The sequence below is a fragment of the Loxodonta africana genome, chromosome 15, assembly GCF_030014295.1.
Source record: "Loxodonta africana isolate mLoxAfr1 chromosome 15, mLoxAfr1.hap2, whole genome shotgun sequence".
Lineage (NCBI taxonomy): Eukaryota > Metazoa > Chordata > Mammalia > Proboscidea > Elephantidae > Loxodonta > Loxodonta africana.
In genome coordinates, this window is record NC_087356.1 from 5,535,469 (window position 1) to 5,547,373 (window position 11,905).

General features: G+C 45.4%; 1 protein-coding gene and 1 pseudogene across 1 annotated transcript in view; both read right to left on the reverse strand.

Annotated features, from left to right (window-relative positions):
* Positions 1-9,104, reverse strand: part of LONRF2 (LON peptidase N-terminal domain and ring finger 2) — a 46,419-nt gene extending 37,315 nt beyond the window's left edge. The window contains exons 1-2 of the mRNA XM_064269064.1: positions 8,390-9,104; positions 2,372-2,490 (exon numbers count right to left, since the gene is read on the reverse strand). Of these exons, the coding sequence (XP_064125134.1) occupies positions 2,372-2,490; positions 8,390-9,104 (834 nt within the window). The remainder of the gene's footprint in view (positions 1-2,371; positions 2,491-8,389) is intronic.
* An 822-nt stretch (positions 9,105-9,926) lies between these two features.
* On the reverse strand, positions 9,927-11,185 carry LOC135227764 (cytochrome c oxidase subunit 2-like; annotated as a pseudogene).
* Positions 11,186-11,905: the final 720 nt, after the last annotated feature.

Genomic DNA, 11,905 nt, shown 5'->3' on the forward strand with positions numbered 1-11,905 from the left:
CGCTGCATCCGTTTGCTGAAACACCTCAATTGATATTCCATCAATTCCTGGGACCCTTGTTTTCACCAATGCCTTCAGAGCATCTTGGACTTCTTCCTTCAGTACCATCGGTTCCTGATCATATGCTACACCTCTTGAAATGGCTGAATATCGACTAACTCTTTTTGGTAAAATGACCGTGTGTTCCTTCCATCTTCTTTTGGTGCTTCCCGCGTCTTTTAGTATTTTCCCCGTGGAATCCTTCACTATTGCAACTCGAGGCTTGAATTTTTTCTTCAGTTCTTTCAGCTCTCTGCACATGTCATTATAATACTTCTACTTTGTCTCAAGAGGCCCTTTGAAATCTTCAGTTCTTTTACTTCATCAATTCTTCCTTTTGCTTTAGCTGCTTGACGTTCAAGAACAAGTTTCAGAGTCTCCTCTGACATCTACCGTGGTCTTTTCTTTCTTTCTTTCCTGTCTTTTCAATGACTTCTTGCTTTCTTCATGTACCGCTATCCTTGATGTCATTCCACAACTTGTCTGGTCTTCAGTCACCACTGTTCAATGCGTCACGTCTATTCTCCACGTGGTGTCTAAAGTTCAGGTGGAGTATACTACTCAAGGTCATATTTTGGCTCTCGTGGACTTGCTCTGGAAACCCTGGTGGTGTAGTGGTTAAGTGTTATGGCTGCTAACCAAAAGGTCTGCAGTTCGAATCTGCCAGGTGCTCCTTGGGAACTCTATGGGGCAGTTCTACTCTGTCCTATAGGGTCGCTATGAGTCGGAATCCACTCGACAGCAGAGGGTTTGGCTTTGGTTTTTTTGGACTTGCTCTGATTGTCTTCAGTTTCAGCACGAACTTGCATATGAGCAATTGATGGTCTGTTCCACAGTCGGCCCCTGGCCTTGTTCTGACTGATGATATTGAGCTTTTCCATTGTTTCTTTCCACAGACGTAGTGAACTTGATTTCTGTGTGTTCCATCTGGCGAGGTCCATATGTATAATCACAGTTTATGTTGGTCAAAGAAGGTATTTGCAATGAAGAAGTCGTTGGTCTTGCAAAATTCTATCATTCGATCTGCAGCATTGTTTCTATCACCAAGGCCATATTTTCCAACTACTGATCCTCCTTTGTTTCCAACTTTCACATTAAAATCAACTGTAATTATCAATTCATCTTGGTTGCATGTTCAATCCCTTACAATTAGCCATGTATTAACTGTGTTTTTTGTCAGAGACACACTGCCAAGTTTTAAGCTTAAAGATCGATGCTGTGGAAAAAAATCTAACTTCAGAGGGTAATACAGATCTATTTTCAGTCAGAAACACTAGTATTTCTGACTTACAATCCACCAGAATTAAGGCTCAATCATTACTGACAGAAATTACCTCAGAGTATACCAAGAATAGAAGGTCTCAGAACAGCAAAAAATGTTTTTAGTGAGTAAGTGACAAAGTAATTTCTAAGTTTCGTCCATCCTAGCTTCTCATCCTTGGGACCTGCCCAAGTACAACTTTATACTCAATATGAAAACATTGTGTTTTTAAGAATTTCACTGAATTAGGAAGAAAAGATGGAGGGCTACACCTGTCTCGTCTACTCCTCTGGGTTAATCCATAGATGCTGCTTCCATGTTTATAACACAATGATGATAGTAATACGCCAGGGGAAAAAAGTATTTTTAATTATTAGCTAACAGAACATGGTATAGCTGTTAATTTCATCACAAGTTATTTAAAACTTCAAAATCCTTTATGGAGTTCTAAAATTCAAAAAGAATCAGGAAAAAGCTGCAAGTCTTATCTTTTGGCTTACTAAACCTCTTCAAGTACAACGTTAAGACGCCACCATTAGATTACCGAGACTTATTTTGTATTATCAGAAGGAAAATCATTGCAACCAAAGCACAAAACTAAGATTAGTATTAAAAAAAAAAAAAAAAAAACACAAAATACCAACTCTCGCACTAATACCGTGAGTATGCTCACAGACGTATTAAGACGTAGCTGCTAATTATGATAATTATGTAATCTCCCTATTTAACTGCAATTTTAAAACACTTCTTTTTTACACATAATTTTATAAAATTCAATCATTTTATCTGTATATTTGTACATTGTATAAGGCATATTATTTCTTCATTTATTATTTAATTAAGAATCTACTAAAAATAACCTAAGTCAGTGTTTCTTATCTAGATCCAGTTAGTCTCAAATTGGGTTGTTTTAATACACAGCGGATTGCTGTATTTAGACTCCTGTTTTTTTTATAGTTTGAGGAAAACGGACACTGTCTGTAGGTACCTAATCACACTTTATTCTAAAAAGGGCTACTCTTTATCAAATCCCATAGACTTCCGTTTATTATCCCCGAAGTCAACAAATACCTCAATCCAGAATGGTTCATTCTGAGAAACTTCACTGGTGTCTTGTAAAGCCTGCTCAAAGTTCTCCAGGGCTAAATAGATCTCTGCTCGCAACAGCAAGACAGAATTGTCATCAGGAACTGAAAGACAAGAGGAACGCAAATAAAAAAACATTTAAAAACGAATTCTCAAGTTAATTAAAATTAGAAATACTAAACTAGAAAATACTAATTCCTCTTTCCAATCATATTTAGAGTCTGGTAGTTTAAGTACATCTTACAGAACTTCCCTCAGGAAAATAGCACCAAGAAAACCAGACTGCCACTGAGTATTCCTGCATCCACCCCAGCTACAACTTAATCTCCAGTACTTACCTGAGCAAATGCTAAATCATCTCACTACTACTAAAAAAAAAAAACCAAAAACCAGTGGCTGTTGATTCCGATTCATGGCCACTCCTCATGTTTCAAACAGGGCTTGGAACCCATTCTTTCTGGGATCAATCATGGCTGAGAAAACAACACTGGAATAGATCGGAGTTTTTAAGATTTGGGCAAACTGGAACAGAAAAAATTATGGGAAGAGGCCCTGCTAAAAACTTAAATCTCCCTCTTAAAAAAGAAGGCACCTTATGCATCACATAGCAACCAAAACTCTTGCCCATCGCACACTGAGCAGAGTTGGAAACAGCGCTGCCCCACTCAAACGTGGTAGCTGACCGCAGCTCTCTGAATGTGTCACCATCCTCAGTCTTGGTGTTAATCCAATCCCACGCTTCAGTCTCCCGGAACGGCTCACTACGCCTCTTCTGAGTCCCCCATTCCAGGGATTTGACCTATAATCTTTCCCGTTGCAGTTATGGCTCCTGATCACCAAAAAATTCAAGTCTGTTCTGGTTTGCTTCACTAGCCAGAACTGAACTAGTTCAAAGGCAGGTTTCCTGGTGTCAGAGTAGACCAGTGCCCCATAGGGTTCTCAATAGCTGGGATCTTTCAGGGAAACCCTGGTGGTACAATAGTTATGAGCTATGGCTGCTAACCAAAAGGTTGGTGGTTTGAATCCACCAGGTGCTCCTTGGAAACTCTATGGGGCAGTCCTACTGTGCCTGATAGGGTCACTAGGAGTCAGGATCAACTTGATGGCAGAGAATTTGGTTTTTTGGAGGTGATCTTTCAAAAGTAGATTGCTAAGCCTTTCTTCCAAGGAGTGTCTAGGTGGATTCAAATCACCAAGTCTTTGTTTGGTAGTCGAATACCGAACTGTCTGTGCCCCGCCCCCCCCCGACTCCCCAATGCTTCAGGTACTGAAGGAACGCTGGTGCCACAACAGTTAAGCACTTGGCTGCTAACCAGATGGTCGGCAAAGCCCACCCACCGGCTCTGCAGGAGGCAAGACCTCGTGATCTGCTCCCATGAAGCTTATAGCCTGGAAGACCCTATGGGGCCATTCTACTCTGTCACATGGTGTCACCATAGGCCAGAATCAAATCGACAGCACCATCATTATTAGGTATTTAGGAAAGAAAAAAAAAAAACCTAAAGTAACATTTTTTGAAGTACAAAGGAAAATTCACACTCGAGAAACTAAAAAATGTTTTTTAACACAACTCTGGATGCTGATTTACCCCCACAATTGTACCTACAGCCTGTTCTCTGATGAAAGCAGAAAAAAGAACCTTCTTTTTCCCTAGCTTCCCCAACAGAGGAACACCTGAGAAATACGCAGGTGTTCCCACCAACAGAACACCAGCTCTGTAAAAGCCAAGAATGACTTTAGGAAATGATTTATAATATATGAAGTGGTGACTTGGCAGGGCACCGTGGAGAAGTGACAAAGCTGGAGCACATCAATGTGGCACCACTGCGGCAGGACCTGGCTCTCTCTAGCCATACGGGCTTCAGAGCTCTGTAAGGGGGCTACAACCATGCAATTTAGTTCATCAACAAATACTGTGAGCAGCCAAGCCGGAGTCTCATCTCTGTACCTAGTCAACATTTTCTTTTATCAAATTCTTTGACTCTTTCTCGAACTAACAACTTCAACTTCTCCAAATGCTAGTACTTCTGCTCTTCCTTGACGTAGGGACTTAGCATGTGTGCAGAAAAGAACACACGCAGAAGAATGTTATGTAAAAACCTGGTGAGCAGGCAGTACTTTTAAGTGTCCTACCGCAAACACCTGAAATAGAAGACAGGACAGGGACAAGGGGGAAGGCGAAAAGAGCAGCGAGAATGAGGACTGAAGTAGAATTTTCCAAAAGTCATCATTCGCTACACTAAGACTCAGCAAACTTTTTCCATAAAGGACCGGATGGTAAGTTTTTTAAAACAAAAGGTTTTACAAGAATTTTATTTAAAAAATTTAAGGTATAGTAATTGCCACGATTTTTTTTTTTTTTTTTTTTGGTATTTTTTGTAACCCAGATCTACTAAGAATGAAGTTCTTTTTGGAAGAATAGCATTTTTCTCAGAGTCCAAAATTAGTGTTTACTATCGTCAAAATCAATTACAAATGTTCATCGATTGGATTTTACATATTCCATCACTGAAAAAAACATAGGTACTGTAAGATACTAATGTTAACCTACAAGTATGATTTTTAGTTAAACATTATTTATCCCTAGGAGGCCATTTGTAGAATTTCCCTGGATTATTCTATCTCCCGATTTAGTATACCATCCTACCGCAGATTAATAATCTTCAATTGAGAGTTAGATGGCACCTACTCAATTGCAGTTAAATGTATTTTTGGAATACGATGCTGTTCGAATTGTAGTTAAAAGCCTGGAAGATACAAAACAACCCTAACTCGCTGCCTGGAGTCAACTGCCACTCAGAGCAACCCTATAGGACAGAGCAGAACTGTCCCATAGGGTTTCCAAGGAGCACCTGGTGGATTCGAACTGCCAACCTTTTGGTTAGCAGCTGAGCTCCTAACCACACCACCAGGGCTCTTTGGAAAATACACCTGCTGCAAAATTTGGGTGGGAAAAAGATCTCACATCTGGTTCCCAGTTTCTGGAAGCAAAACTAATTTCCCACTGAAAACCATAAATACAGGAAAAAAAAATACAAAAGAATAGTTTAAAGGCATGAAAGGACAACTACTGCAGGCAGTACCTGAGCAGCTTAGCTCCATGTTCCTGCAGCTTTTCCCTAAGGCCATTCTCCAACTCACAGTACGAGGAAAACAGAGACCACAGAAAAAGGTACAGGAGACAAAAGTTTGAGGCTACTAACAGTTCAGATCTGTAGACTTCCAGAGAGGAGACCCTGCAGAAAGCGAACCCCAAAATTACAGGAAACCCTAACTTGCTGTGTCAGTTTGAACAGACTAAATTTCACCGCAGTCACTAACAAATCCTAGAAAGCTTATAAAACTTCCATTGACATCCTATGTTCGTAACAAGCCAGGCAGTAAAGGCTTTGATCCATGTCTTCTCACTCCTGGATCCACGTTCTAATTTTGTTTTGAATTTTGCTGATTAAAATATATTTTTTAAATCAATTCAACCTGCTTCTTTTCACCTTTTTCAATGTGACTACAAGAAAACTTAAAGTTACAGATTTGCCTGTTGGACATGACTTTATATTGGACAGCGCTCCTCTACACTACATATAAATGAAATAGTGGGAAACTCAAAAGCACAAGCCTGTTTTTGAGTATGGATTTTTTGCTTGTAAAAATTGTACATACTGTTACAGTAAGCAATTTAATTATTCCATCAGAGAATTCCCCAACTTAAGATACAGCTGATTTACCACTTTAGTACTGAACCACAATTTATTTTGATATAAAACAAAACTGAACTTGAATCACTTTGAAGTAGCACGTGTGCCTTCACACACAGAGGACCTCAAATCTAAGTGTAGGATAAGATGCGTACTAACAGCACACGGGAAATGCTGAGTAACAGAACTCACTCAGAGTGGGCAACGCAGCAGACAAGGGATATACACAGAGAAGCGTCTCTGGGTGCACCCGGTGAGTCCTAAAAGCTGGTGGTTTGAACCCACCTAGCAGCGCCATGGAAGAAATCAAGAGGAAAAAACCCATGGAGGAGTTCTGCTCTGTAACACGTGGGGCTGCCAGGGGGCAAAATCAACTCCACAGCACCAAGTGTGGTTTTTGGTTTACAGACATATTAAAAGAAAAAAAAAAGTTGCTGCGTAGTGGACTCTGACTCACGCACGTCCTAGCAGAACTGCGCTTCAGTCTTCAATGTCTGGTCTCTGGGAAGTAGGTCACCAGGCCTTTCTTCCTAGAGTTTATGAGGACTCAAACCACCAAACTTTGGTTAACTGTGAGCACGTTTACCCACTGCACTTACAGACTTCTAAATCATATATAGCCAGTTACCACCCAGTCACCTCTCGGCAACTCCATGAAATCATATACGCACTACTACAAAACCAGTGAATTCAGAAAATAAACCACCCTCCACACACATACCCCCTCCTCTCTGAAACCCTCAAGAGACTCTTCTCCAGGAGGCTATGAATTGAAGTCAGCCAGACGCAGGGCTGGAACAGACAGGTTTATTCACGGCTTGCAAACCGGGACGCTGGCAGGGTCTCTGACCTAAAGCAGCCAGCTCCCTTAACCAGGGCGTATTTGCTCCTTTTGTTGGGAGTGACATACATACGCATGAACAGTGAGAAGAAATCTTTCCTCTTGCAATGCGTGGGCAGCCCACGTTATCTTTTGTGAATGAGTTTTTGCTCACAGTTTTAAACGCTGCGCACAAGGCTAATCAAAAAAAAAAAGGCAACCGCCGACTACTGCCACCCCAGGAGGGTCACATAGCAGGTAGATTCGAGTCAGTGCCGGGCCTCCTGCCAGGAGAAGAAACCTGGGGACTCAGCCAATCACGGTGAAGTGCTGCAAACGCTGTAACAAAAATGTAGCAAGGGTACACTTCTCTGAAAAACAACTATTATGGGATGGTTAATAACCCTTTCATGACTGCCTGTTTTATTCCACCTAAAACAATTGCCAAAAGATTATACCCAAGTTACAGACGTTTGCTCTTATTTTAAACTAAAACCAACTGCAGCCCTGGTAGAACAATGGTTAAAAACTAGTGCTGATAACCAAAATGTCGCGTTCGAATCCACCAGCCGCTCCTTGGAAACTCTACGTGGCAGTTCTTCTCTGTCCGTAAAATCGCTAAATCCAAATTGACTCTACCACCAACGGGTTTTCTTTTTTTTTTTTTTAACACCAATGAGTCGACCCTGACTTAGGGCGACCTCGTTTGGTTTTCAAGGGCTGATTTATTGCAAGGTAGATTGCCAGGCCTTTCCTCCCAGGTGCCTCTAGGTAAACTCCAAGTTCCAACATTTTTGGATAGCTGCTGTTTGCCCCACCCTGGGACCGCCTGGAGTAGAGTAGACTGGACAGCATCTGGAGTCCTTTCAATTAAGTCTTAACAAGTGGTGGTTGGGGGCGGGGAAGGGTGACGCTGCTATTTTTATTTAAGCCTATGACCAAATAAAATAAGCCATACACACTAGTTAGCATAATAAACTACGCCATAACAAAAATTTTCATGCCGTTTGAGACAAGAACATATAGTACTATCAAATGCTCTAAAGCCCCGCAGAGTGGAGGAATTCCTTACACTAGCTGAAACCCCAAAACCAATCCTGCCCCTATCACCCACAAGGCACACACTCCATTCTGCGTCTCGGTGCTGGTTAGCTATCCGCGTGTTCCTGCAGGACTCACAAAACCCCCTAGCACCCTCTCAGATCCCAAACAGCTAAAACAAATTTAAAAGACATCTTGGTCATACAAGACCGCGAAGCGCGGCAAGGCAACGCTGCGGAATACTTTCCTAGTTCCTGAAAGACACAATCAGTGGGGCGCACCGGCCTCCCCCACCTTGGCTACAAGGTGTGTCTGTTACCGAATTTCCTTCTGTACCCGAAACAAAGCTTTTCGTAAAAAACCCTTGGTCACCCAGGCACCTCCCAACTCTGACGCTCGCTCAACAGCTAGGCGCGCAGGGGGCCCAGGTGCCAAGGCGGCACTTACCCAGGTCCAGGGCCTGCTGGCACGTGAGCAGCGCTGCCTCGGTTTGCTGCTGGCGCTGCAAATCCCGCGCCTGGCTGTCCAGCCTGCGCGCGACGATCTCGGTCGGGAAGCACTTCTCCAGCAGGTTGCTGAGCACCGCGTTGACCTGCGGCTCCCGCGACGGCTGCACCGCGCCCGGCTCCACGCAGGACTTACACACCGTGCGCCCGCACAGCAGGGTCACCGGCTCGTAGAGCAGCCGCGGGCAGCGCGGGCACCGGAGCAGGGCGCGGAGCGTGGCGGGCGTGGGGGCCGCCGCGGCCGGGGGTGGGGAGGGCGGCCGCCCCCAGCGCAGCTCCACGGCGTCGGCGTCCGGCTGCAGAGGCCGCAGCACCCACTCGCGCTCGCGGACGAAGCGCGCCAGGCCAGTGGCCAGGTGGCCCAGCTCGTGGGGCTGCAAGGGCTCGAACAGCGCCGCCGCGCGGAAAGGGCCCATGGCCTGGTGGACGCGGCCCCCGCGGGCCAGCGAGTTCCCCAGCCGCAGGCAGAGGCCGCGGTCGGGCCGGTCCACCCGGGGCAGCAGCATGCAGAAGATCTCGGCGGCCAAGCTGTACTCGCCCCTACGGAACGCCTCGTCGCCTTTCTCTATCCGCACGGGGATCGAGTCCCCGTAGTCGCAGCCGAGGCACTGATGCGGCGGGGAGTCCGAGCCGGCTCCGCTGGGCGCGGTGCTCATGGTCGCGAGCTTGCGGTGATGTCGCCTCGGAGGAAAGCAGCGGAGAGAGGGTCCCAGAGCCAGGCAGCGGAGGAGCGACAAGCTGCCTCGCCACGAGCCGCAGCGCGTTTGGCACCGACGCGCGAGGACTTTCAAGGCCGCGGCTGGGGGCGGGCCAAGGCGTGGGCGGAGGGACCCTCCCCCGCGGGGCGCAGCTCCCCCCGAGCCGGAGGTGGGGTCAGGACCACCAGGCGCCGTCGGCGCTTGGCACCACCGCGTTCTCCCGGGGCTAGCCCGAGACCTGCCCGCGTGCACCTCCCCCCGTTTCGCTTGCTTCTGTATCTACAGGCGGTTTTCTGGACGTGCCGACCCCTCCCCCCGTCGGCGTGTCCCCGAGACCCTCGCCCTGCTGGTCCCGGGCCGCCTGGTGCGTAGGCGCGCGCTCGCTTGGACGCGCCTTTCTCTCCGCGCTTCTGCCGCCGAGGGCGCAGGCCGGGCTGCGCGGGGAACAGGTGTGCGCGGTGGTCGGGCGCCCACCTTGCCCAAGTCGCGGCAGCTGCCTGCCACCGAGGCAGCGTGTAGGCTATTGTGATTACCAGCTGCCTTTTAGTCGGTTCCGACTCGTAATGACCTTTGCACAGTTGAACAGCTTGTGGCTCTGGTTAAAAGAGAACCCAGGAAAAGTTCGCAAGCCTGTCAGGTATCCCTAGCTTTGATGTAGGAACTTGCCCTAAATGACTGGGAAGCCGGGGGTAGGCTCTGAACGGAGCTTCCATCAATTTTCTGTTAGGGGAATTCTAGGACCGGTCTGCTTATTAACCTATTAATGTGGGAGTACCGGAAGAGGCAAGTAGAGTTTCGTTCATTTTGTGTTTCCAGGGGCTGAGTGTATAGTTAAATGTTTTTGGTGATGGGTTCAGTGGATAAGCAATTTTAGAAACTTTAATTTGTAGCTCGATAAATAGGATGGTAATTATGGAAATAATTGTGATGAGTCATGGCGCTGTGTCTAGTTGTGGCATTCATTGAGGGGAGGGAGGGCTCCCAGCCTTTGACTTGAAAAGTTAACGCAAATACAGCTTCTCAGTGACGTATTGTGAAGATGGTGATCAATCCTCGAAATATTTAAGTGGGACGGATTCTAATACGAGGGGCGCGAAGCTGAGATTGGATCCGCAAATTGCGGGGCACCGCCTTAAAATAGGCCTGGTCGTGTTAATGATAGCCGTCCTGGAATTCCATCGGTTTTTAATCCCAACGATGGGACTGCTCCTGAGTGTAGAACATCTGATGAAATTAGAATTCGAATAGGTATTTCCATTGGCAAGCCGACTCGGTTACCGACTTCTAGCCGTCGTGGCTCTCCGGGATTACAGTCCTCAGTAGGAATCATGTAGGAATCGAAATTTAAGCCTTCATTGTCAGTATATTTGTAGCTTCAATATCATTGATGACCTGTGGTTTTTAGTGTTAATAGTGGGTTCTTCCGGAAACCTTGGTGGGGTAGTGGTTAAGTGCTACAGCTGCTAACCAAAGGGTCGGCAGTTCGAATCTGCCAGGTGCTCCTTGGAAACTCTATGGGGCAGTTCTGCTCTGTCCTGTAGGGTCGCTATGAGTCGGAATCAACTGGACAGCCCTGGGTTTGGGGTTTTTTTTTAGTGGGTTATTCGTCAGTCATGTAAAGAATATGTAAGGAAGGCAGAGCAATTAAGACAAGGATAGAGCTGGAAGGATTGTTGGAATTGTTTCTACTTTTTGAGCATCTTTCATGCTAGTATGATATAGCTTAGTGGTGAGCATTAGTGAAATAATATATACGATTAAATATTAATAAGGAAAACTCTTACTAGGGTGTGGTCTTGGAAGTGAAGAAGTTCTTCCGTAGTGGGCGATGTAGCATCTTGAAATCCTAGTTGACATGGGTATGACATAGAGGTTTAAAGGGTTTCAACCTATAAGTTAACTTGGACAAAGTTAGGTGATTATTTTACTAACACCTCGCTTATTGAGAAAGTCATAAAGGTTATGAGGTTGGCTTGAAGCCAATTGTCAGGTTCGATTCATTCCTTATATTAGATTCTGACATACGCTGGCTCTTCAGATGTGTGATAGGGCGGTGGGCAGCCGTTGAGTCATTCAGCGTTAGCTGTTGTAAGTTCAACTGTTGACACCTCCCATTTGGAGGAGAATGCTTCCCAGATTACGAAAATTATTAAGGATCACCGCTGTGAGAGAAATGAATGACCCTACAGAGAAAACAGTATTTCATGTCGTGTAAGCATCTTGGTAATCAGGATATCGGCGTGGCAGTGGCATGTCTGATACACCAAGAAAATGCTGAGGGAAAATGTTAGGTTAACCCCAACAGATATGATTGTAAAACGAAATTTTAGCTCATGTAGCATTGAATGTGTATCCTGAAAATAGGAGGAATCAGTGAACAAACTTTCCCCTGATAGGGAAGACTGCACCTATAGATAACACACAGTGGAAATGTGGTACAACCGTGAGTATCGTGTAGAACAATGTCTAGTGAAGAATTGGTAGGTACGATACCTGTTAAGCCTCCTACTTGAAGTAGGAAAATAAACCCTAATGCTCCTGGTATGGCTGGTGATTATGGAATATTACCGCTGTGAAGAGTGGCTAACCAGCTAAATACTTTTATACCTGGCAGGATGGAAATAATTCTTGTGGCTGATGGAAAGTCAGCTCAGCTGTCTACATCTATACCAGCGGTGAGTATGTAATGGGCTCATGATGAAGCCGAGGAAACCCATTGATGTTATAGCCTCTGTAGCCAAATGGTTCTTTTTTTCCTG